Here is a 27108-nt window from a genome sequence, read left to right as displayed (position 1 = left end):
TGAGATAATAATGAATTCTAGACTCTACTAGGAAATTCTATAGGGTATTGTTACAGCATCTGTCCCTAAGTTGATGTTTAAACAGACATGTGTCATCCAATGTAATAACTATGCCAGCTTCAAATATTTGCAATAGAATAGCTGAAGCAAAAAAAAAGTTTCTGTTTTGAAATACTAGAATTAAGAGCCCTCTTCTTAACCCAAGTAAAATATTGCAGCATGACCTGAAGTATAGGCATGTATAACAATTCAGAAATGTTGTTGATTTGAATCAGTTCTTTAAAAACGAATGGGCTAAAATATTACCAGGTTGATACGCAGAATTGATCAACCAATATAGGAAATGTATGATGTCATTGCTGCTGAAGGAAGTATAATCAATTACTTAATTTGAAGTTCTACATTTTTTTAAGAATGGTAGTAAATGTTGGCTCAATGTGTTCAGTAAAGGTATGACAGTATATTTATTGTAAAGATTGTTCATTTAAGCAGAATATTTATTAACAGGACTTAGATGAACAACTACAGATCTCATTATAGATCACAGTATTACAGTGCCTCAGTTTCTCTGACAACTATTGTACTTTTTCATTGAATGGAGATGAATATCCAATTACATTTCTTAAAATGAGAGATACTTCATTTGTTCTAGAAAAACACCAAGAAGAAAAGTTTTGTCCATTTCTTTTTTCAGGAGATTGCATGTTTTCATGTTTATGTGCATTGAGAAGGAGTGGTTTGGGGTGTTTTTTTTAGCAAAATGGTATTGATTTGGAAGAAAAATTCTCAATATGAAAGAAGTAACTCTTTGTTCTACAGATCAGTTCAATGGATGCATCTCCTCGTAATGTTTCTCCAGCACTTCAGAATGGTGAGAAAGGTATGCTGCATATATAAGAAGACATGCCATTGTATGTTTAGCTTGAGTGTTTGCAGCTTTTCCATTTTCTATATGGAACTTGCAGCTTAAGAAAATCTAATTTTAATATTTATGGTGAAATATTTGAAAAATTAGAAACAACACCTGGCATGGTTTTCAAAGAGTATAAATGCTAATGAGTGCTTCTCCTAGTATCCATTTATCTTATTTCAATCTGTACTAAAACCCTTTTTGGTGGTTTCTTAAAGCACACATACCTTATTTCAAAGGCGTTCTAAGAATGCTCCAATGTCTGTATTTTTCCTCCATAGAAGATCGTTTCTTGACTACTCTGTCCAGCCAAAGCTCCACCAGTTCTTCTCTACTGCAGCTTCCTACTCCTCCAGAGGTTGTATCTGACCAGTTAACAGGAGGGTCTACCTTTGCCAGTGTTGTCTCTGATCCAGATGCAGCTGGCAGCTCAGAAGGTAATCAGTGGGGTCTTTCTCTCTTCACTCCTGCTTCTATGAAAGTCTAGGCTACCTTGGATGTCTGGTTTAGTTTACATCTTATTATACTTGCTACTTTCAAAACTATCTGACTAGAATGACATCATAAGAAATTCCATGTTTGTTTATTGCTCAAAATACATATGAGGTGATTTGGCTCAAAAAAAAAAATTCACATTAATTTTTCTGCTGAACTTATTAGATAATCTTGTGAAAGTTTCTCTTCCCTTGTCTTAGTCCCTTCATTTGCTCTAAAGAATATAGAAATACAGGGTTGCTTTTGGAAGTACAGGTGAAACTCGAAAAATTAGAATATTGTGCAAAAGTTCATTTATTTCAATAATGCCACTTAAAAGGTGAAACTAATATATGAGATAAACTCATTACATGCAAAGCAAGATAGTTCAAGCCGTGATTTGTCATAATTGCGATGACGATGGCTTACAGCTCATGAAAACCCCAAATCCACAATCTCAGAAAATTAGAATATTACATGCAATCAATAAAACAAGGATTGTACATAGAGCAATATCGGACCTCTGAAAAGTATAAGCATGCATATGTACTCAGTACTTGGTTTGGGTCCCTTTTGCAGCAATTACTGCCTCAACGCGCCGTGGTATGGAAGCTATCAGCCTGTGGCACTGTTGAGGTGTTGTGGAAGACCAGGATGCTTCAATAGCGGCCTTCAGCTCTTCTGCATTGTTCGGTCTCATGTCTCTCATCTTTCTCTTGGCAATGCCCCATAGATTCTCTATGGGGTTCAGGTCAGGCGAGTTTGCTGGCCAATCAAGCACAGTAATCCCACAGTCATTGAACCAGGTTTTGGTGCTTTTGGCAGTTTGGGCAGGTGCCAAGTCCTGCTGGAAAATGAAGTCAGCATCCCCATAAAACTCGGCTGTGGAAGGAAGCATGAAGTGCTCCAAAATCTCCTGGTAGATGGCTGCGTTGACCCTGGACTTAATGAAGCACAGTGGACCAACACCAGCAGATGACATGGCTCCCCAAATCAACACAGACTGTGGAAACTTCACACTGGACTTCAAGCATCTTGCAGTGTGTGCGTCTCCATTCTTCCTCCAGACTCTGGGTCCTTGGTTTCCAAATGAGATGCAAAAGTTGCTCTCATCAGAAAAGAGGACTTTGGACCACTGAGCAACAGACCTGTTTTTCTTTAGCCCAGGTGAGACACTTCTGACGTTTGTTGTTCAGGAGCAGCTTGACAAGAGGAATACGACATTTGAAGCCCATGTCCAGGATCCATCTGTGTGTGGTAGCTCTTGATGCACTGACTCCAGCCTCAGTCCACTCCTTGTGAAAGTCCCCAACACTTTTGAATGGCCTTTTCCTGACAATCCTCTCCAGGCTGCGGTCATCCCTGCTGCTTGTGCACCTTTTTCTTCCACACTTTTCCCTTCCACATAACTTTCTATTAACGTGCTTTGATACAGCACTTTGGGAACATCCAACTTACCTTTTGAGGCTTTCCCTCCTTATGGAGGGTGTCAATGATGGTTTTCTGCACAACTGCCAGGTCAGCGGTCTTTCCCATGATTGTGCTTCAGGAACCCTTTGCAGGTGTTATGGCTTAATTAGCTGATTAGAGTGGGACACTTTGAGCCTAGTATATTGAACCTTTTCACAATATTCTAATTTTTTGAGATTGTGGATTTGGGGTTTTCATGAGCTGTAAGCCATAATCATCTCAATGATGACAAATCACGGCTTGAACTATCTTGCTTTGCATGTAATGAGTCTATCTCATATATTAGTTTCACCTTTTAAGTTGCATTACTAAAATAAATGAACTTTTGCACAATATTCTAATTTTTCAAGTTTTACCTGTACATGGGCCTTGAAGGCTATAATACAGTGTGGATCACGCACTATTACAGCAACAGGTTTCTTTTTGAACTATGTGATAACCTGGGGTGTGGCACAAAGGCAACACAGTCAGATAATCAGTAGGAGTCCCTTTATTAGCTCCAACTTTGCCCCCAATGTCCTGGTTACCTTCTGGCTAGAGAAAAACTCTCCCAGGAACAGCCTTTGGCTACAGAGGATCAAGTCCAAAATGTGGTCAACAAAAACTGCAACTATAAGTCCAGTCAAGGCAAAATGAGGTAATTAGTTCAGCCGGGCAGGAGCAAAGAATTCCAGATGTGAAGGCACGGCAATAACTCAACGGTTGGGAAGACACCAGAAACACAGATAACACAAGATAAACTCATGTTTGCTCCCAGCAGCTGCTGCACTCAGCATGCATTTCTTTTAAACTCTCATTCCCAGGTGTGTCTAATGAAGGGAATCAGGGCCCTTTCCTCCCCCGTAAGCCATGCAACCCACGTTACTCTCTTCTCCATTCCTCCCTGCATGCCCTAGGATGAAGAGGGGGTGGGTCTGGGTCTTCCTCTGAACTCCCTCTCCCTTGTTCTATTTCCCCCCTGCTCTGCCCAGCTGGACTTTGCCCTTCCCCAGTTTCCTCCACAGCCAACGGAAGCCACTCCCACTCCCTGTCAGCTGTTTGTCTTCCTCCTGGGATTCAGAATTATAATTAAAATGAAGAGAATATGAAGAAATCAAGAGCTCTTCAGAACTTTGCTCCCGTGCAGTGTACTCAGTGTTCCTGTCTTTTATTTTTTCTATGACAACTACCACCACTATTCTGTGATGTGGGTTGGGCTGAGAGACAATGTCTGGTCCAAATTCACCCACCTAGCTTTTGGGCTTAAAGGTGGATGAGAACTCTGAGCCTCCTGGTTTCCAGTCCAGCATCTTAACTACTACACCAGACTAACTTTCATTATCTTTTCATTTGGGACTAGAAATTTCTGATTACACCAGATGGAGCAGAATTCTCCAACTGGTATCTTCAATTTGTGTTGCCCATTATAGAATTGGTTAACATTTGTAAGGTTCTGAATACAGAAAGAGAGACAGATTTCACAGATTGTCCTTTTGCAATGATCATATTCTAGAAATCTGGCCTTGTTTTTCTCAGAACTGCAGAACAACAACTAGCTGTTGTTGTTGTTATTGGATTCTAGATTGATAAAGGTTCATAACCTTATTGACCATTTTCCAGAATCAGCAGTATATTTCAAAATTATTGAAGTTATCAATTTGAGACAACAAATTATCTCTGTAGCCCCCTAAGAATCAGCATTTTAAAGAAATCTTGGAACTCTAGTAATATTAAAAGTTGTACCTTCCTTTTTTATTCCAGATGTATTTGATGGGCATTTGCTGGGGTCTATGGATAGTCAGGTGAAAGAAAAATCCACCATGAAAGCTATTCTAGCAAATCTGTTACCTGGAAATAGCTACAATCCAATTCCATCCCCCTTGTAAGTAAAATCAATTTTAGAAGGAAGATAATTTCTGTACAAGGTTTTTTTGTGTGTGATTGTTTTGTTCATATTGCTCCTTGGTTGCAAAGCCTGTTGTGAAAAGACAGTGATATTTAATTCATTGGCTTGTATAAGGTGTAATATATTTCTGTGGAGTAATAGTTAATGTAGAATTAATTATTTATTAGTCCCACGGGGACCTTAATATTAGTTTAAGAAGAAGAACTGGTGTTAACTGGCTGTGTTGTGGTGTGTGTGAGTGTGTGATTTTCTTCTTTGGATTTTTATGCTAGTTTGGAATTGTCCTTTCAGTGAAACATTAGCATCAGGAAGTAAAAAAAAGAACAATTTTATCCTAATCCAAATATTATAGCTAATGTCATAGCTAAATTAAAAGTTATTTCATGTGTTAATTGGAGTTAGTTGGAATTTTATTGGTCTGACTAATAGTGAACTTTTAAGTATGTATGTTAAGAGGAAGTTTAAAAAAATGTATTAAAACTTTTTTGATCTTAGAAATATTTTTAAAGAAAAGTATAGTGTTTTAAAATGGATGGAAAAATAGTATTTTCCCTTTAAGGTTAAAGAATCTGAAAGAATACAGTGAATTTTGTTGTTATAAATGGTGATGGTTTATGAAGATTATTAAGTGCAAACAAATATATATTATTTCCACAGCGAGGAAGAAAAAGCAGAAATGGTTAAATTTGAAGAGGAGAATATATTTAATTATGTTTTTTGTTTGGAAATCACTTTTGGATTTTGTGGATATGATGAAAAAAAAATATGAAACTTTGGTTTTGCCAATTAGATAGATTTGTTGTTATAGAAATGGCCAGTATATATGTGTAAATATAAAAAATTGAGGCTGTAATGTTATCTTCTACTGTGCTAAAAAGAGTCTAAAGTCAACGCTCCCTCCCTTGTATCTCATATTTTCTTCCCCCCATATTTTATCCTTCCCCTAATTTCCTATCTCTATTTTCCTTTATATTTTATACTTGGATAAAACAAAAAAAAATCATAAAGGCCACCCCAATTTGCTTTATTGCTGTATTCACTTGGAAGGAGCTCTGTATTTCTTCTTCTTCCAATAATTTACTTTTAAGAATATAGTGAAAGAGGCCAATGAGGTTCTTCTGCTTAATTTTCTGGGTTTTTTGGGAGGAATTCTTTTACATTCAATGTTTTCTTGCATCTGAGAAATCTGTGACTTAGACTTGCTTGTTGTAAACAAACAACATGTTGTAATTTTTGTGTTCTTAATGTAGTGAGCCTGACAAGCATTACTTAATGTATGAGCACGAACGGGTTCCTATTGCTGTCTGTGAAAAGGAACCAAGCTCCATCATCGCCTTTGCTCTCAGGTAAGTTGGTTTCCTGCTTCAATCCAAGAAATCTTTTTCAACCTAGTGGTTCCCTGTTGGGGATTATGGGAGTAGAAGCTCAATAGATTTCTTTTTCTACATTCAGAAAAACAAATTCTTTACTTGCTTTTGAGTTTTTAAAGCACAGAGCTAAATAATTTGATTCATCCTTGTTTAATTGACTGCTGCTTTTACCCTGTCCGACCTCCTTTTAAAGCTTTACCAAGAGCACCCATCTAGACTCCACCAAAGTATTTCTGACTGGGAGGGGGGGCAATTTGGCCACTGAAGTTCACACAGCTCTTTCCTTTGCCATTTCATCAAGGCTGGTCATCTTTCATTCAACCTTAACTATTTTCTTAGAGCTGACTGGTTTTGTACATGTTAATATAATATGCTTTATGGAAATCTTAGTTAAGTTTGGTTTTAGGGAATAAAGGATAAAGCATTTGACTGTTCTCAGTGAGGCAAGGACTTACTATGTTCATTAGCATACAAATATTGTATGTTCCAATTGAACATTTTATTTCATTTCTATCTGACCTTGAGATAGTTTGTCTGAAGAACAAGGCATAATAAATTAAATAAATAAAAACCTTGCATAGCCTGGAAATAGGATCTGCTGCTTCTTGGATCTATTTGTTATTATCCTTCAGTGCTTTATAACACGAGCTCTACTAACTTTCTTAGTGCCCCAGATGATCTGTTTCCTTCTGGTGGGTCAGTTTAAGTGCTGCATAGTATAGCTGCCAGATTAGATTAATATTATTTGATTGGGTCATTTCCTTAAATAATATTTCATTTGTTAAAAGGCTGATAAAATTGGAAAATGGAGAATTTATTCATGCACATTTCTTAATAAACTCCATGCCTTGAGTTGGCTTGACTTTTGTTAAGCCTCTCTTAATTATTATACTAGGAGAAATATGGCAACCAATTCTCCAGAGAAAGACCCTGTGTGTCTGCAGTTTTTAAACCATATATTTAAATTGGGCTTCAAGTGTTCTTTTAGGTGGATTTGAACATTTCATATTGATCATGTACATCTTTATATTTGAACACGTATCAGCTAAAGTTTTCATAAGCCATTTCCGTTTATCTACATGAAAGTAGGCAGGGCAAAATGTTCTGGTCTCATCTGCATATCAGCACCGATCTTAGACTGATGTTACAGTCTAGTATACCCACAATTCCTGACGACTTTGGAAATTAAGCATTTTTTTCCTGAAGCTGTCACAGAGGCGGTTTTCTACAATTGGGAACTCAGGCTTTGTCACAGCTCCTTGAATTCTGCTGTTTTCTACTGAAGGCAAAGTGCTTTTGCACCATCCTCTAGATCTTTTGGAATGATCAGACAGGTAGCTTTGTTATCTCTGGTCTACAATCATTGGGAAGACTAAAGTACTCATTCTCCCTGCCCTCCCCTCAAATTGACCAACTTGATGCCCTTTCTGTCATCCTCTTTCAGCCAATCCAGAGCAGAGAAGACACTAATAGGTGTAAGCAGAATAATTGCTTGAGTATTTACATTATAAATACATGTGTCAAAATTCCCTCTGAATGTTCTCAGATGCAGGAGTATATGAGGATTACCTCCTGAAGTTGTACTAAGTCTAGTGCAACCAAGAAACAAGTTTATCTTCCCAATAATACTTTAACTATTTGTTTGCATGGTGCCCACTCATACTTTAAACTATAGAATCGAGCCATTTGAATAAAACATCTTGTTTATTTTCAGTTGCAAGGAATACAAAAATGCCTTAGATGAATTATCAAAATTATGTTTGAAGAGCAGTGTTGACGAAGGATTTCAGTCAAACAGGTGACAAACTCATTTCTCTCTCTTAGTTTGTACGTTCAATTAGGACTCATAAGAATAATTCAGATCCTCCTGTAGCTTTGATAATTGCCAGCAGAGGGTCTTTTTGGTTGTTCTTTCAAATCATCAACAGTGTGTTCTACTTGATCCATTTAGTTTCTTTTGGCAACATATACCTGAAATATGCAGACTTTGAAGAGCACTTTTATGGATTTCAAGAGCACTCTAAATTGTAGAACATCCAGCCATCCTTTGAATTTGGCTGGAAATTCTGGGAGCAGAATCCCAGCATATCTGGAAAGGCATGAGGTTAAAAAAGACTGATCTAGATTCTTACTAACATTTTCTCTTGATATTGTATTATATAAAATTGTGCTATTTGCATAACCCAGCATTCTCTTTATATGTTCAATATAGCTTTAGCTTCTGGGATTTTCCAGGAAATTTACTGTATGAAGCTTTGGATTGTTACACATACCAGTGCGTTCAACCTATAATCACTCGCTCAACTTGCTAACAGCCCTGGTCAATAGCCACGCTCAAATCACTTTCTACCAAACATTAAGACATAACCAGTTTTTTGGAACACATAGAGATCCAGTGAACTTTAACTAACAGCAACATTTATGTACATTTTATGTATAATGTACATTTGCTCTTTCCCACCCATCCACAGATATACTCACACTTAATCTATGTTCTCAACTAGGCTGCCAGGTATTCGAGGACAGAAGCTGCCATGTTTGAGTCTAAAGATGACTCAAAGAGTGGGTGGGCTTCAGGATCTCTTTCATCCCCCAAAGTCCTTGCTTTATTGATCCATAAGACAGGTACCTTCTCTTGCCATACTGATTTACAGGTCCGGTAGCCGCTGATAAGATTTGGGCAGAGATTTCATGTGCTGAGGCCCACCTTCCTTTGATAGGCCTTAGCATATGGTCTGGTTTTTGTGACATGCTTTCCTTTGTTTTCCTTAACAAGTTGATTCCTTAAACAAGTTTCCTGACTTTTGCTCACTCTGCTTGTTTGCCACTTTCATCTTTAGGTATGACAGGTTCAGACTAGTGTCACTATAGCAAATCCTGGAAGCCTGTCTGTGGATTTGTTGACAGCTATTTATTAACCCAATGAAACCTGAATTTCAGAAGCAGCATTCTAATAGCATTCATTCTCAAAGGCAACCTCTTTGGGAGCAAATTTTCTCTTTTTGTGGGTTTTAGAAGGCATATGTTGGAAAAAGTATACTAGCTTTTAGAGAATCATATTCTAATCCAGCAGAGTTGTTTTTATGTCCACTAAATTAAATATGACCCATATGTATGTAGGATGGTACTTCCGTAAAATTTAGGCTTCTGTGTTTGATGCAATCACATTTGCATCAGGTGGTTTAAAGTAAATTGTAGCCAAAAAACTATTTTTGATTTCCAGTGTGGCTGAGAGCAGAGTGAAGACCAACAGCCCAGTTCGACTACCTGAAACGAATGTGGGACAGGCAAGCCAAACAACTGAAGCTGAACAGCGTAAGAAATTTCAGATTTTATGGGTGTTCGTATCCATTTATCTGTCTTACTGCAGGACTCCAAAACAACTTGTTCAAATAAGGAAAATTAGATCCTAAAAACTTCAGTATACCATTGCTCAGATTTATCTAAAGTTCTGTTCTAACCCCATAACAAATCTAATGGAAACATTGTTTCAATAAATTTAATAAGATCATTTAATAAAATCAATGAGACCTATTAATTCATTAATCTCAGAATTTGTGCTAAAACTACATTTCATCACATAGAAATGAGGCCTTTGAATTGAACTTGGCATCTTTTTTTTTGTTTGCAAAAATATCTTTGCTGTTGCCTTCTTTTAGGTGGTTTTCCAACTTCCCGGTCTAATCTACACTGTTGGTTGTCTGATGATCTTCTATATAAGTATTCATCAGATCCAGTTTAGCTTAGCTTTTTTAGATCAGTCAAGGTTGACTAAATACTGCCCCCTGCTATAATTAATCCACTTTTGCTTTAAATATATGCTACTAGTATTTTAATGCATTCTTAGAAAAAATGTTATCTCCTGCAGATCCTTCCCTATCCTATCCTCCCCTCGAACCCATCCAGTCAAGGGAACCAACCATCTTTCTTGATAATCAGTTTCATATCTCGAACTGCTTTTACTGCTAGGAAGTTTTCCTGATGTTCATTTGGAGTCTGTCTTCCTATAACTTCCCACAAATGTATGTTAGACAATAATGTATAGAAAGAATTTTAATGTACTATGTGCTATCTCATAGGAATAGTCAGAAATTTGTATCTCAACAAAATCATTATTAAGGAACAACAGTAGACCAATTCAAACAGATAATTTTCCAGTTTCTGCGTGAAGTCCTGCAACAAGGGACTACCCTTCCACATAAATGATTTTGTTGTTCTTACTATTAGTAAATTTCGGCTGTATAGGAAGCCCTTTGATCCAATATTACCCTTCTTCTCAATGATGGCCTGTAAGTATTCCAAGGGTGCTATCATATCATTCCTTTGTTGCCATTTTGCCAAGCAAAATCAGAGTTGGTGTTTTCCTCTTTCTTTTATGGGACTTGCTTTTCATATTTCTGCCTATCTGGGACAAGCCTGCATTAGGGAGAATTTCTTCCCTAAATGGAGAGTATTTATTTGTTTACAGTAGCAAATCAAGTGTAAGTTTAAGTAGTCCAGTTCAAAGGCAGGATCTATGGATCAAATGCACTGCTTAATGGTGATAAAGATCTGTGCAGTCCTAATGCAGTTTAATGAGTCAAAGTTTGAACAATATATGTATGCTTCCTTTTTATTTCTCTTTTTGAATGAATGCATTTGAGTCATATCTGGTCATTTAATCTGCACTGTACCAGGAACAAGCCAGGCTCCTCGCCTATCAGAAGGATGGTTTCTTGATTCAAATAAGATGGAAACTAGGATAATGAGATATTTTGTGATTAAATCAGAGGTTACGTGTTGTTTATTAATGTGAGATAATAGATGATCTTTTGTCACTGGTGTTTGGTAAAATTTAATCCTGAACTTTTAAAAAATAGTGTTCTTGCCTAACACTTCCATAGAATTTCTCCAAGCTGCTATGAAATGACATGGAGCAACTGTTAATCACTTGGCTGGAATCACTTGGCTTGATGGCAGAGTAGATAATGAATGAGCCTCCCCAAAATGTTTCTTGTGTTCATGTCTTTAGCAAAGAAGCCATATGGAGTTCTGTCCTTCTTCCGTGGCACAGGAGGGAAAAGTCCAGATCTGTCTTCTCAGAAAAAGGAGACCTTGCGTGGAGCTGACAGTGCCTACTATCAGGTTGGGCAGACAGGAAAAGAGGGGGCAGAAAACCAAGGAGCAGAAAACCAAGGTACAAAATATAGAAATGTCATTCTTGCTTTCCTCTTCCCCACCCAGTATTCCTAGATTAATGAAATGCACAAAAGTTTCCATCTTCTGAAAAATGATATGAATAGTAGCAAAAGTTAATTGGCGGGGGAGGAAGAGGAATATACATGGTTGGGATAAACATGACCACATTGACATCCAAAAGCAAAAGCTTCAGATCTTTTTCAAGACAAGTGGCAATCTTTTTCATTTTGGATTGCCTTTCTGATTTTTTTCCTGTCCATTTTAGTCTGAATTATTGATTTGCATTGTTTGTCACTGAAAACAAGAAGGGAGGGAGAAGAAAAATTGCTCTCCTTTTCAGAAGGAGAATAATTTGGCAAACTGGCAGAAGATCTGGCACTAGTGAAGCTGTGTCAGATCCAAATGAGAAAGAAAGAGAAATTGAAGTTGCTTTAAAAACTCTTCAGTTCTTGCCCCTTAAAAACTATTTCCTATGATTTACAAATGTTCAGAATGACTGAATTTATGTGGGCAAAAAGTACATCATTTGAATCAGAAATGTTAGGATTTGACTCATATTTTATGCTTTAAAACACAAAAAGGTAGAGTTGAAAAATTAGGCAGATTAATTCACATAAAATGAGAATAATTTTAGATTCTAGTATTTTTTTTGCTTCATGTTAGTTTCATTTAATAACAGAAGGCCTACAAAATTGATTATAATTTGCTAGGGCTCTGTGTTTTATTTATTAATTGCTATATTTAATAAATGTCTTTTGGGATTGGAGGAAATAAAGTTTATGAATGGTAGGTTATAGCACTGATCCAGTTTCCTTCATGTTGTTAATATTGGCCAACCTAGCAACTCCTGAAAAATGTAATAGTTCAGAAATAGTTACTGTTAGGGATATACCCTAGCAGAATGTGCACAGCAGTCAGGCAGTCAGGCGAATATGAGAGAAAGCGTTTTTTAGTTTACACACTCAGTAAAAACGGATACACTGTCTTAGTTGAATAGTTTATTCCATCAAGAGTTTAGCAGGGTCAAACAGTCCAAATATCATTCACTAGTGTTCAGTCAGTTCAGTCCGGAGATTGTTCAATTGCAAAAATCCAGTGTCGAAAAAAAAAGGTCAGTTAACTTACAATGTCAATCCATAAATCAGTCCAGTAAATATCTTCTCACAGTAGATTAGATATGCAGCATTCAAAACTCTTTCCTCCTTCGACATCAGCAACAGGGAACACGCAGAACAATCAGCCATCAATCCAGTAAATATCCAGGTTCTCTAGCTCCCTCTTATGGCAGTTTCTCAACCGCACCCAAATTATATCATTTAGAGCAGGGGTGTCCAACCTTTCACCTTCCCTGGGCCACATTAGAAGATGAAAATTTGGTTTGGGCCGCACATAATTAAATTAAATAATAAATTAAATTAAATTAAATTAAATTAAATTAAATTAAATTAATTAAATTAAATTAAATTAATTAAATTAAATTAAATTAAATTAAATTAAATTAAATTAAGTTAAATTAAATAATTAAATTAAATTAAATTAAATAATTAAATTAAATTAATAAAATAATAAAATAAAATAAAATTATTATTTATTATTAATTATTTATTAAAAATTATTTATTTTTATTTTATAATTTTCCAGCCAAATTTTGCGGGGAGGAGGGGGGAAGAAAGCTCGCCCGCCTCGCGCCTACCTCTCTTCCTGCAAAATATTTATTTTTATTAATTTTCCGGCCAAATTTTGCGGGGTGGGGGGAGGGGGGAAGAAAGCTCGCCCGCCTCATGCCTACCTCTCCTCCTGCAAATGCAGCAGCGGTGGCAGCGGCAGCGGGGGCAGAAGCAGCAGCGGCGGCGGGGGGGCAGAAGCGGCGGCGGCGGGGGTGGCAGAAGCAGCGGCGGCGGGGGCAGAAGCAGCAGCGGCGGCAGTGGTGACGGGGCAGAAGCAGCAGCGGTGGTGGCAGCGGCGGCAACAGCAGGAGGTGGCGGGCGGGACTTTTGGGCTGCGGCTGCCCGCCTTTTCTGTTGCTCGCCTTGCCCGCCTCGCGCCTGCCTCTCCTCCTCCTCCTCGCTAGATCTTTCATGAAGGTTGGGGTGGGCGTTGGGCCGCATTACGAGGCAACCTGGGCCGCATGCGGGCCATGGGCCGTGGGTTGGACAAGCCTGATTTAGAGTTTAAAGTGAAAAAACACATTTAAACTTTGCTATCATGGTTTATATATTATTTACCCAAACAACGTTAGGTAACTATGGTTATTCCTAACAGTTACAGTGGTGGGATTCAGGCAGGACGGCCCAGTTTGGGCAAACTGGTAGTAAAAATTCTAGCTGGCCCCTCCCCTCCCCACCCAGCTCAGTCACTCCTCATCTTGTTCTTGCTCCCAGGGGACTGCAGGGAGGCCTACTAGGCTGCATGACTGTGAGCTGGGAGGTGGCAATGGAACAGCAGCCCCGATCAGCTGCGAGACTAATCAGTCATTTCAGTCAGAGCTTACAACTTCGGGAGATCTTTTTCCCCCTCAGAAGTTGGAAGTCTGACTGAACTTTTTTTAAACTGGTAGTCACATGGTCTTCTTTTGTTGCCCTGCACACAGGAGCTGAAAAGCAGGTTAGTGAGGGAATGGTGGTTGCTCTGGAATGGGGTGGAAGTGAGGATTTTGTATTGTGATTGGTTATAAGTAAGTAAGAACCAGTAAAAGAGGAATGGAAAAATCCCTCTCTGTAGATTAACATTTTTCAGTCTAGGCAAGTTTAAGATGGGTGAACTACATGCTGCCTTGGGAATTCTGAGAATTGAAGTCCATGCACCTTAAAATAGCCAAAGTGGAGAAGCATGGGTCTACACTGCAGTTTAGGATTTTCAATTCCTGTTTTATTTAGAGTTTGGTGCAATTAAATAAATCAGTTGTGGTTTCCTTAACAAATAGTTATTAAAGAGATATGAACCATTACTGGACTTTTTGTGAGAAACTGAAATTAAAAGTTGATCTGGGCTTTGATGATTAGATATGGGAGTATGAAAATAATGTACACAAATGTTAATCTTAGAGTAAGAGTTTGATATGTACTAAAGAAAATTGGAAGTCATTCTTTTTCAGTTTTCCTTCTTTTCCTCTTTCTTACATTTTCACTATTTTTCTTTCCTGAGCCTTTTCTTTTTTCAAATCTGTTTTTTATTTGTCTATCCCTTAGCTTTGTATTTTTTTTGATGTATGAAGGATCAAATACGCAGCCATTATTTACAGAAATCTTATCAAAATTTAGACTGAAGTCCACTGGGAGCCATCTCATATAACACAGGCTCTGAGTCCCTCTAACCAAAAAGTATTTATCGATAGAAGAGAATATTTGTAGCTGGGTTGAATTGTGGGGTCCTTGGTGCTCTCTGAGCTTGATGGTTTTTTTGCAGATGTTTCATTACCAAACTAGGTAATATCATCAGTACTAGAAGGGAGTGGAGTTTGCTTTTATTTTCATATACTAGTTGCTTACCATGTCAGTGTTGATCAGTTGCCTCACAAACAGTGTTTTGATTGGTGCCAGGTCTCTACAGCCTCAGGCAGAGAAGGGTTATTCTACACCCCTCCCTCAAATGTTCTTTAAAATACAGAGTTTCCCAGCATTCCTTTAGGAACCTCCAACATGCAAACTATGGATTCTCATCCTAAAATGAATCTCTTTAGCTGGAGCTTCAAAATTTTCTGTTTGCTGGGAAGATATGTAGTTAAAAATCAGTCTACATTTAGCGTACATCTGACTTTAGGTTCCAACTTTAGGTGACATTTATGGCTGCTTATTTTGTTTCTACTACTAGTAAAGAAATGAGTGAGAAATCATAATTTTTATAATTATTCCTGAAGTGGTATGTGTGTAAAAGGCAGCACTGATCATAACAGCACAAGAACAGGCACTGAACACCTGATCATAGAAGCAGGGATTTACCACGCTAGATAGAACCTAAGGGGTCAGTGTCTCTCAGCTGAATGGACTTTAACTCCCAGAATTCTCCAGCCAGCCATCAAGGAGTTTCCACAGAAGATTGTGGAGAATAATAGAGCTAAGAATCTGTGGAAGTTCCGGATCCAGAAGGACAGGCAGGCATTAGATAATCAATCAGAAAGTCGTCTTGGCTAGGAAAGATTTTTGTGCCAATACTGGCACAAAATAACAAACTCTCTTGGTTTGTTAATTGTATTTCCATTTTAAGTGTTTATTTTTCAATGAAAATATCAGCCATTCTTTTATATATGCAGTGTAACATCTCTTTTATAGACTGTCATTTTCAAATCCACTTTCAGCTCAGTCTGTCTTGTCTGGTGAAACTTGTTCCTCTTCCATAACATCTTTTAAACTCTAACTATAGTGTTAGACATTCTTAAAAGTAACTGAATATTACTGATATCTGCTCCTTGCCCTCTTTCTTCGCTTGCCAGTCTTCACCACTCACTTAATTTTTGGTAAGTTGCTCTGTCCGGGGACTGTGTGACACCTGCTCCCCCACCCATGCTCACAGTGAGAGCAATCAACCCATGGAACAGAAGTTGCCTTCAGAAGTTGTGGGAACTTCATCACTGGAGGCTTTCAAGAAGAGACTGGACTGTCATCAGTCAGAAATGGTGTAGGATCTCCTGCTTGGGCGGGGGTTGGACTAGATGACCTACAAGGTCCATTTGTTCATCTGTTAAAATAAGGAAAGGGGAGGAAACTGGAGCCTATACTGGCTGATCTGGTGTCAGGACAGCTGGGCCTCTCCCACTCACCCCACGACCCACCCCTTCAGACAGAGTCTACTTGACAGGTGGAAATTGGTCCAGGGAAGAAAAGCAGCCTGGATTATTTTAAAATACCTGAAATTCAGATATTTTTTCTCTTCCCAAATAAAGTTCGGCTGTTGTTTGGGGTGTTTCAGAACATCCGGCTGGACACAACCCTACTTCATCGCCTACTCTACACATAGGGACTATTCAGAGGGCTGAAAAAACTGAATTATGACTGGTCTTTGTACTTACGACTGGTCCTCACATTTATGACCATCACAGCATTCTTAGCAACCGTGTCACTCATTTCACAACTGTGGTGCTTCACTTCACCACGGTGACAAGATAGGTCGTAAAATGGGGATAAAACTCACTTTGAACAAACGTCTCACTTAAGCAACAGAAATTTTGGGCTCAGTTGTGGTCGTGAGTCGAGGACTAGCTGAGTTTTATTTCCCTACACAAGGACTATTCAGAGGGCTGGAAAAAGTGAATTATAACTGGTCCTCACACTAGCTATGGCCACCCGGTCACATGACCACATAGCCACGCCCACAGAACCGGTAGTAAAAAAAATTGAATCCCACCACTGCATAGTTACCTATCTGTCAGACTAGAATAAACCACTCTGTTCAGGAATAAGGAAACCTGGGATCATTTTTCTGAGAATGTAAAGCATCTTTCTCCAAATTGCTGCCTTTTAGATGTGTTAAACTAAATTTCCAGAATTACAAACCAAGTCAAGGCATCATGTTACGAAAAATGGCCCTAAAAGATTGCGTACTTAGTCTACTTTTCTTGTTCATATTTTTTTCAGATGAAATAGAGGGAAGTGATGCACAAAAGAAGCAGCTTGGAAATCCACATGTTGAACTTCGTAAGTAGATATTAAAACAGCATATACTACAAAGTCCCTTGTAAATTATATAGTAACTATAAATTCACATTGTGATCTTGACCATGTGAAATCAAGGTGAATTCAACAGACCCTTGAAATTGAGATGGAGCATATATTTTTTGTGCAGAGTAGGTCATTTTTCTGTAAGATGTCTTTAGTTCATTATGTCACTGCTATTTATTCTTATTGCCACAAGGAGTCAGAATACTGAGGTGTTTCATTTACTAACTTTGCTCAGGCTGTGTTGTTGAATACAATATTCCAGTATTCAGATCTTCCTTTCCTCTCTCCATTTTCATGAAATGTAGCCCATAAGTGATTTGAAATGCATGTAACACATTATATTAGACAGTGTGGAACAGAAGTATGTAGGTACTAGTATACTAACAAGATAACAATGAACAAGTTACACCATCATCAAAACTCAGAATTGTAATTGAAGACCTTTTAAGGAAACAAAAAGTCCTTCTCTCCATGTGCATATGCATACTTGCACAAGACACTAAAAAGCAATCTCTTAAAATTCATTTTACAGCCATTTCAGAAATATTATAGATAGTCCGTAGTTAATATTCAGCAAACTTTTGAAATAATGGTGGTGCTGAATAAATGGTACTTAAAACTGGTCTCATAAATTATGGCCATTGCAGTATTCCTGTGGTCTGGGTGTTTGGATGCTTGTCAGCCCATATACACTTATGACCACAGGGGCATTTCAGCTCCCTGTTAGCTATCTTACACAATGGCACTCCTCAGTGGCAGGGGCACTGAGACTAAAATATAGGCATGGGAACTTCAGAAGTCTCAGCCAATTGCTACCACACACCAATTGCTACCACACTTCAAATCTTGCTCCACCAGGGACACCTCAACCATGTACCACAGCCAGCCCTCACAGCACAAAGCCCCCACATTCTGCAGGCCCAACCAGATCCACCCTGACATACTTCATAATCTTTCTTCCTAGCGTTAACGAGGTGTGCCCTGGCTACTGGCTTGATAGGCCTTATACCCAAGACATTTGTGGTGTACTTCAGATAGCGTATACCGTTCTCTAATTAGTGAATTCTCTTTTTGTAATGCTTCAGAAGGTTTCTGAGGCCTTCTGAAATTTCACAAGAAGGCTGTGCACAATTTGAAAAACAGCACTGTGCTATTTGAGAACCATTTGGAGAAAAGCTAAGAAGAAAACCTTCTCTCCTGCAGCCAACACAGATAAGCATATATTAACACCAGGCAAACAATCAGGCAGAAAAGAATACCCTAATCAAGGAACTACTAGGAGAAACTATACCCCACCAACACAGGCAAGGCAAGCTATTGTATATAAACAGGGAGCAAACCCCACACTCACTCACATGATTATATTTCCAAATCATTTCTAAAAACTGCAGTGGAATAAGAAGAAAAGGAATGAGTACAAACAGTTCAGTTTTGCAAATATTGAGATTCCTTTTCATACTTTTTAATTGTAATTATAATAAATGACTATGTGTTATATGACAAATAATACTTTGCCCCTTCCATACTTGGCCATTTTTTCATGAATAAAAGGGACCTCAGGTCTATAGCTCAATCACCAAAAACATCTTTTGCCTGAACAAAGTCCCAATTTCCATAATCTCCTGGAAAAAAATTCTTCTGAAATCCTGGCAGGTCATAACTAATCCATTTTAGAGAATATTGGGTACATGCATCAGTAGACTGAGACAGTGTAAGACAACTTCCTAAAGTTCCTATGTTTTTTACATTTTGCAATCTTGTTTTTCCTCTTTAAAAGTTTAGGCCTTGCTGCTGTGTAGTGCTAAAATAAATAACTTGTGGGTGATGCTTTGCAGTCTTACTGGCAGTGTTCTGATTCTTAATTGTAATTCCATTGTGTTACATTTTTCGAACAACTAAAGGTAGTTCACTAGGTGCATTCTATATATTATACATTCTTCCATTCCTTAATAATATTTTATGCATGCTTCCCAATAATTGAATCATTTAATTTCCCCCAACTATTCACAGCTTTGTGTTTCCTTTGACTGTAGGAATATGTAATCTGTATTAGTACCTAAAACAATGTTTCTGTTTAGCTTGATCTAACCTGCCCACAGCTGTTTTTCAAAACTGCTTTTATAAGGCACTGTAGATTCCAATGCCACCAAACTCTTTGTATAACCAGGGGTGTCAAACTCAATTTCATTGAGGGCCACATCTGGATTATGGTTGACTTTGGGGGGGCTGGGGTGGGCATGGCCAAGGCAGGCGTGGCCAGCTCCCACTCCCTCTATGCTCGCCCCCCTTAGACAGGTTGCGCGGGAAGGCAAAGTGTGTGGGTCAGAGAGAGGAGGAGGGCTCTCCAAACTCTCTCTGTGTGTGTTTGTATGGGAGAGAGAGAGCGATCTTCAGCCAATCTTCTGGCAGCAGTGTGGGTGGCAGGAGCCACCTGAGCAGCGAGGCAGTGGGGGGTGGAGTATGAAGCAAGGCAGGGCGGTTGAGTGGAGCCCCCACCACACACCCCACCAACTTACTTGAGCGCCGTGCCAGCCAGGCACTGAAGCGCCGCAACTGCCGCTGCAAAGAGAGAGAGACAGAGACAGAGAGAGGAGGGGGACTCTCCAAATTCTGTGTGTGTGTGTGTGTGTGTGTGTGTGTTTGTATGAAAGAGCGAGCCTACAATCCCTGCTTTAGTTGGAGCATTTAAGCTGCTGGCGGGGGCAGGGGAAGAGGGCAGGAACCGTTTTTTCTCCTCGTCCTCCCCACTGAAGCAGTGGCAGCCACCTAATGATTGCCCCCTCCCCAATCACCAGTCAGCACCGCCTGACCTGCTCCCTGCCTGGCCAGGTGGCACAAAGCCTCACTGTTCTTCTCCTCCTTGTTCTCCCCGCCCAAGCAACAGCAGGCTCCGTGGGACAGGGTCTCATTTCTGCCCCGGCACAGCGAACTCTGGCGGGCTGGGTGTGGGTGTGAAGGGCCTTGGTCCCGCAGTGCTTGCTCAGTTGAAGACTCCATTCAGCCTCCAAACAGCAAGGCTGGCCCACATAAGTGAGCAGCGCACCAGGGCCATGGGCGGCGTTGGTTCCTACACCCAGCCGATTCTGATTCCACGGCCAGCCTTACTGTTTGGAGGCTGAATGGAGCCTTCAACTGAGTGAGGAAGCACTGCAGAGCTGCCCCACCCGCCCCGCCCCACTGAGGGCCCTTCAGCCAGGCCAAACTCTCACACACATACCCGCCACCCAGGGCAGCCACATCCCTCTTCACTAACATTTCCAACTCCTTTTGCTGCCGCCTCATGCAGAGCAACTAAAGTAGTCTGTGGGACTACAGTAAAAAAAATAGTTCAGACTTTCCAACTTCTCATGAAAAAAAAAATATATCTCACGGGGTTGGAAGGTCTGAACTATTTTTTTTAACTGTAGTCCCACAAACTACTTTAGTTGCTCTGCACGTGGCAACAGACAACTGGGCTTGTGCACACGCACGCATGCCGGGATGGCGTGGGCTGGGCCAAAGTGAGGCGGGACGGATCCTTACAGTTTCCAGTATGGCCATGTGGGTTGGATTTGGCCACATCATTGGCTGGATCTGGCCCACGGGCCTTAGTTTGACACCCCTGGTATAACAATGAGATAATCTTTAAAAAGAAGAGAGTGACTAGATTGAGATTTTGGGTATGTATTTAGGTTACCTGGAGTTTGAAATTTGATTATTAAAAAAAAGGGAAAAGATAGCTATGTATTTGTTTCTCTCTTTGTATACATACACTCACATACTGCAGATTACTATTGCACAGTTGAAATCAAAAAGTTCTGATGGAGAATATAGATCATCTCCCAGTCTGAGTTAGGAAAATAATGTAAGCATCTCATCTAGAAAATGGAGCTTCCTTTATTTAATTCATTAAAAAATAAAATATTTATTTTGTGTGTTTTTGCAGAATTCTCTGATGCTAATGCCAAGTTTTACTGCAGGATTTACTATGCAGGGGAGTTCCACAAAATGCGTGAAGTAATTCTTGGAAGTAGTGAAGAAGATTTTATCCATTCTCTCTCTCACTCACTGCCTTGGCAGGCAAGAGGAGGGAAATCAGGAGCTGCTTTTTACGTGACTGAAGGTAGCTAACTTCTCAATACCTGATGGACATGGGCTCTTCCTTGTTATGGCATGTGAACTACGACTCTAGCTATCAGTAGCTAGAGATAAAACTTGAATCAGAGAAATGGTGATACCATTTTCACTGATGATGTTTGAAGGAAATGCATAGTTATGTCTCCGTAACTATGCAACAAATCAACATATTTTCTTCTTTAGATGACCGATTCATCTTGAAACAAATGCCTCGCCTGGAAGTCCAGTCCTTCCTCGACTTTGCCCCGCATTACTTCACATACATTACTAATGCAGTTCAACAAAAGGTAACATTTGTGTTACAAATAAACAGAAAAATGAATTGATGGACAAGATGGGTACCCAGATAACTAAAAAAAGTAAAATATTTAGGAATCTGGTTAATAGCAAGATATGCGACTATTAAATAAAATTATTATCTTAAATTAATACAACAAATAAAGTTAGATATGGAAAAATCTACAGTAGTCGATGGTAGGAAGAATTGCTACAATAAAAATGAATATTTTACCAAAGCTATTATTTTTGTTTCAAACAATTCCGATAAAAATAGAAAAAAAGTTCTTTGAGGCTTTAAACAAATTGATTTTGAAGTTTTTTTTTTTGGCAAGGGAAAAAAGCAAGAATAAAATTGAAAATGCTACAAGAAGCTAAAAATAAGGGGGAATTTGGGTTACCCGATTGGGAACTATACTACCAGGCCTCAGTGCTTACATGGGTGAAAGAATGGATAAATTTGAGAAACAAAATAGTATTGATTTTAGAAGGACATGATTTACAGTTGTGGTGGCATGCATTTATGTGGTATGGGAATAATAAAATACATAGATATTTTCAAAGATATTATATTAGAAAATCTTTGTTTTCAGTATGGGAAAGAATTAAAGAGAAACATTACATGAAAATACTGATCTGGCTATCCACAATGGAAGCACTAATACATCCAAATGATGTTGAACTGGGAAAAATTACAAGATATAAAGGTATCCTAAATGAACAAGGGGAATTAAAATCGAAACAAGAACTGGAAAATCAAGGAATTTTTTGGCTTGTTGGCCACTCATGCAAATACGTGGCCACCAAACCAAATCAATTCCCTGATTTTCCAGTTCTTGTTTCAATTTTAATTCCTCTTCAGAACTAGACCAGATATTTTTAGGGACGGATAATAAATTAATAAAAAAATATAGCTACTTATTAAACTTTAAAATGGAAGAAGAACAAGTAAAAGGATAGTATGGTCTAAAAGTTTTGGATACACTATAGAATTGGATAAATGGCAAAAACTTTAGGAAAGAAATTATAAAGTGACAATGTCAACAGCCTATAAAGAAAACCTTTAAAAAAAGTTTTATAGGTGGCATTTGCCACCAGCAAGAATGGCAAAGATGTTTCAAACATCTCCCAAATGTTGGAAATGCAAACAGCTACCTGGTTCTTATTATCATATGTGGTGGACTTTTCCTATGGCAAAAAAAATTACTTAAAAATAAAATAGTGGCTAAAAGGAATGATAAAACAACAAATAGACTTAAAACCAGAAATATTTTTGTTAGGTATTCTACATATTTAATTTTACATGTGATAACAGCAGCAAGAATTGTGTATGCATAAAGTTAGAAAAATGAAAATATACCTACAGATAAAAATGTAATAAAGAAAATATTAGAATGTGCTCAAATGGATAAATTAACTTTGAAGATTAAGGATAAGGAAGAAACAGAATACTTTTTAACTTGGGAACTATTTTATCAATGGTTTGAAAATAGAATTAGAAGTTAGAAATTTAAAAATGAAGTATGTAATTAAATAATGAACATTGAATAATTAGGATAAAGAAATATGATTAATAGACTTGGAAGATAATGGTGACAAATGTGATGTTTATAAGGTTTGACATTAACATAATTATATGATAAAACTGAGAGATTGTACCAGACAGTACACTGCCATTGTGGATATGGACATTTTACATATAACAAAGGAAATTGCATCAATAATAATAATAATAATAATAGCAGCAGGAAAATCGTGCAAACTGACCACAAAGATAGACATGATCGAGTTGCTAAATTAATCCATTGGTCATTATGAAAAAAATACGCCCTACCTGTATCCGAAAAGCCATGGGAACATAAAGTAAAAAAAGCTGTCGAAAATGAGACGGTGAAGATCTTGTGGGACTTTCGAATACAGGCAATCACCATTTGGAACACAATACGCCAGATATCATAGTTGTTGAGGGCCGAAGTGTACAATTTATTGATATCGCTGTACCAGGAGACACCAGAGTCGAAGAAAAAGAACTGGGAAAAAATCATGAAATATCACGACCTGGCCATCGAAACTACACAATTATGGATGAAAGATATAACAGTGATACCCATTGTTATCAGGGTACTTGGTACCATGTCCAAGAACTTTACAAAACACATCAAGAGATTGCAGCTTCCTGCAATAACACCAGCGGAATTGCAAACAAAAAACAAAAAAACAACGCTATTTGGAACACCGTATATTTTAAGAAGATACTTGGTTGATACCTAAGACACTGGCAGCAACTTGTATCAACCATTAGCACCAGTCACTGGTATTTGTAATACATTTTTAAATGTTCAGTTGACTGAGTTTCTTGTTTAATGAATAAAAGAGACAATAAAAGGTAAGATTTGTGGAATATTTTATCCCTTGCCTTTAAAACCAGGAATGAAGCATCAGGATTAAATAGAAATATGGGACAGAAAGAAACATAGCTTGTTTACTTATTTACTGACTTACCTTTGAATGACATCAACTGAGAGTGCTTTTTGAAAAAAGACATTGGTGACATTGTATAGTTCTTTGTATTTTTTTAACTTGTGTCTACATTCTCTCGTACTAAATCTAGGTAAACAATTGCATTGGGGAGTAGAACCTTGAGCAACTGATGAATACATTAACACTTTGTTTCAGAAACCCACAGCTTTGGCCAAAATTCTTGGAGTTTATCGAATAGGGTATAAAAACTCTCAGAACAACACAGAAAAGAAGCTTGATCTGCTAGTCATGGAAAACCTCTTCTATGGCAGAAAAATGGCTCAGGTGAATAAGTGTTCTGTTACAGAAATGGAAAGTGTTGTCTTTCTTCTTGGTTGCTGTGTTTTTTCCCACCGAAAGATTTAATAAGACTATTGCTTTCAATAGCAATGTTATATTTGAGAATATTGCGATATTGAGAATACCGGCAATGTTTTGCTCTGCATCTCCACCGGGAAATTTTGTTCCAGTTTAATTGTTTTAATGAGAAGTTTTGACATGCCCTACCTTGATATAGTGTATTAAAAGTGTTATTAAAGTTGTTTATCTACTGCTTTTTGCATTGAATCATTAAGTGGTTTTGACAAGGGCAACATCACTTAGAATATATTAGGGTAATCCATTCTGGAGGTTATTAATGTATGAATCATTCTGGCCAAATTTTCTCTGACCAGGAAGGGGCAGAGTTGGGATACCATTCTCAGTTGACAGTCAGCATTCCTAGATATAAAGATCACCTGCTCCTCTAATGACAACGAGGGATTTGAGAATATTCCTAACTGTAACTGGGTTTCTGCAGAGGAATATGTCCTTCACTAAAGCAGACCCTTTTCTTCATTTCTAGACTCAGGAACCACTTACCCTTAGTTCTTTTGTTAGGTTTTAGTTTTAGTTCATCCAGTTCACTATTGCAGTTAAGGACAGATTGGCTTATGCAAGGCCTCACCTCAATCAGAGAAGTAACTCTTACTATGATTAGCATATCCTCCAAATCCTTTAATAACCACATCACATGGCTTCATGTAGACCTGAACAGCACTAGAAAGAGGATGATTCTTTTGAGATTCCCCATAATAAGATTGCCAATACTGTTCCCTGGAATCCCTCACATAGAGAGGAATAGAAATACTGACTGAAAGTGCCCTAAATCTATGGGATGTTCTGCAAGAATACCACGAGAAGCGGTAGAATTGAGGTGTTCTATTCTCTGCCCCACGTCAGAGAAGGTCAAAGTGACCAAAGCCTCTTCTGCCCTGTAACCAGGCTGGAATTCAAGGTAGAACAGATCTGAAAACTCAGTTTTCCTCAAATGGGCATGTAGTCAAGTTTACTGCTGCTGTATAAATTGAGCAACGTTTGTATTCCTTTGGGACCAGAGAGTTTCTTTTCTTTTCAGGAAGGTTCATTCAGTTGCCCCTTTAAAGGCAGCAGCCATTATCCCTTCATGAAATGATGCATGCAGCAATCCATGGACAAAGGAAAAGTTGATCAAATAAATCACTACAAGCATCTGGGTCCACATTTTTAGACTGAAAAAAGTGGAACTGATCTTATGAACTTGATCAAGCAGGCATTGGATACTTGGTTCCTGGCTGCCACCTGTAACAATCACAGTTCTATCCTTAAAATGTTCTGAAAATCTATCCTAGCAGAAGTGTGAAGATTGAAAAGTAAAATTGACTGGAATAAACTGATCCCAGAGTTATTTAGAACAGTTCTGTTGAATCACTACTTGAGGCTTCTGGAGAAAGCAGTGAAGCAATGAAATAAGCCCTTTTTGCTGCCTTCATTACCAAAGAGCAAGCAGGATTATGGGTACAATAGCACTTTCCCACATTGAAGCAGGGGTGTATCTGCTCCCTAATTATTGGTAATTGCAGAACACTGCAGGATGGACTGAACCAGTCTCCCCATTGCTGTGGGGGAAATACTGTAGATGCCAGGAATCTAATTTTTACCAAGAAATGTTCTGATCATTTTATCAGTGAAGACGTAAACATAACCAGTACTGATTGTACTGATAATCTAACAGAGATTTAAATAAGCTCTAAATGAAGGATTTTACGGTACCAGAAGTAGCCATGTGAGCTTTTAGTTTAGAGAGTTGTTGTACAATTAGTACAATATTAAATCTAACATGAGTGGGAATTACATTTATTTATTAAAATATTAAATTTACACACTGCTGTTTTCACGAAGTTATGCTTTTTAAAAATTTGCCAAGCTTATAAATTACAAAGTCTGTAATATGTATAGTACAGATTTTTTTAAATCACACAAATTAGCCAGAAATTAGTTTTGCCTTTCGAATTTAGAATTCTGAAACAAAAAGCTTCATCTGTTAAATTAATATATTGTTTCTTTTTACTATTAGGTTTTTGACCTGAAAGGATCTCTGCGAAATAGAAATGTGAAAACAGATACAGGAAAAGAAAGTTGTGATGTGGTTCTGCTGGATGAAAATTTGTTGAAGTTGGTGCGTGATAATCCCTTGTATATCCGTTCTCACTCCAAGGCTGTGTTGAAGGCTTCCATCCACAGCGATTCTTACTTCCTCTCCAGCCACCTCATCATTGATTATTCTCTTCTCGTAGGCAGGGATGATACTACTAATGAACTTGTTGTTGGAATTATTGGTATGTTACCTTTGTCTGCAAATTACCAAGATGTGATTGTCCATAAACAGTTGATTTACCTAAGGCATATTATTTGGATTGGCTGATACTCTGCTTAGATCAGTTGTGGCCTATAACTTGACTATCTCTAATTACATCAAAAAGTGTTACAAGGAAAGTGATGGAGTGAAAAATAATTCTCTAGATGTTATGTTGTAAACCAGTCTTGACAATACTCCAGTCAAATACAGGTAATCCTTGACTAACAACTGAAATGGAGCCTGCACATGACACAGAAGTCATGATGGCTGTTAAGTGAAATGCCCACATGATCACCTCCTGACACACATCCCAATCCTGCTTTTCCTAGTACAGTCATTAAACAAGTGAATCATGAAGCAGAGCATGAATTGCCTCGGGCCCTGAAATAAGTCCTGGAAGGTCTAGCACAGACCCTGCCCTAGGCCTCTCGAGGCCATCCCCAATTCCTGAGGCATCCTTTGCTCTTTATTCCTTGAGGTCCCCAGAGGCCTTGGTCCTGCTTCCCATCCCACCAGACCCTCCCACACACACCCTCACTCCATGACACCTATTCTGGACTTGTCTTTCAAAGATCTCTGGAGCTCCGGAGATTGGGTTA

The 27108-nt window shown here is 38.4% G+C and overlaps 1 protein-coding gene across 5 annotated transcripts in view; it reads left to right on the top strand.

Annotated features, from left to right (window-relative positions):
* Positions 1-27108, top strand: part of PIKFYVE (phosphoinositide kinase, FYVE-type zinc finger containing) — a 116476-nt gene that overhangs the window by 85344 nt on the left and 4024 nt on the right. For 4 of the 5 annotated variants that reach the window (XM_087949421.1, XM_026673177.2, XM_087949422.1 and 1 more), the window contains 12 exons: positions 820-880; positions 1192-1347; positions 4595-4715; positions 5990-6085; positions 7824-7907; positions 9333-9424; positions 11121-11285; positions 16858-16917; positions 20867-21043; positions 21241-21344; positions 24010-24138; positions 26228-26489. In XM_087949421.1, coding sequence (XP_087805547.1) covers positions 820-880; positions 1192-1347; positions 4595-4715; positions 5990-6085; positions 7824-7907; positions 9333-9424; positions 11121-11285; positions 16858-16917; positions 20867-21043; positions 21241-21344; positions 24010-24138; positions 26228-26489 — 1507 coding nt within the window. The remainder of the gene's footprint in view (positions 1-819; positions 881-1191; positions 1348-4594; positions 4716-5989; positions 6086-7823; positions 7908-9332; positions 9425-11120; positions 11286-16857; positions 16918-20866; positions 21044-21240; positions 21345-24009; positions 24139-26227; positions 26490-27108) is intronic. The other variant, XM_087949420.1, reaches the window with a different exon arrangement.

Source organism: Notechis scutatus, chromosome 1, assembly GCF_049901735.1.
Source record: "Notechis scutatus isolate UNSWTSFEM ecotype Mainland chromosome 1, rNotScu1.2, whole genome shotgun sequence".
Taxonomy (NCBI): domain Eukaryota; kingdom Metazoa; phylum Chordata; class Lepidosauria; order Squamata; family Elapidae; genus Notechis; species Notechis scutatus.
Note: the sequence above shows the minus strand (reverse complement) of the source record. Positions and strands in the feature narration are given on the sequence as shown.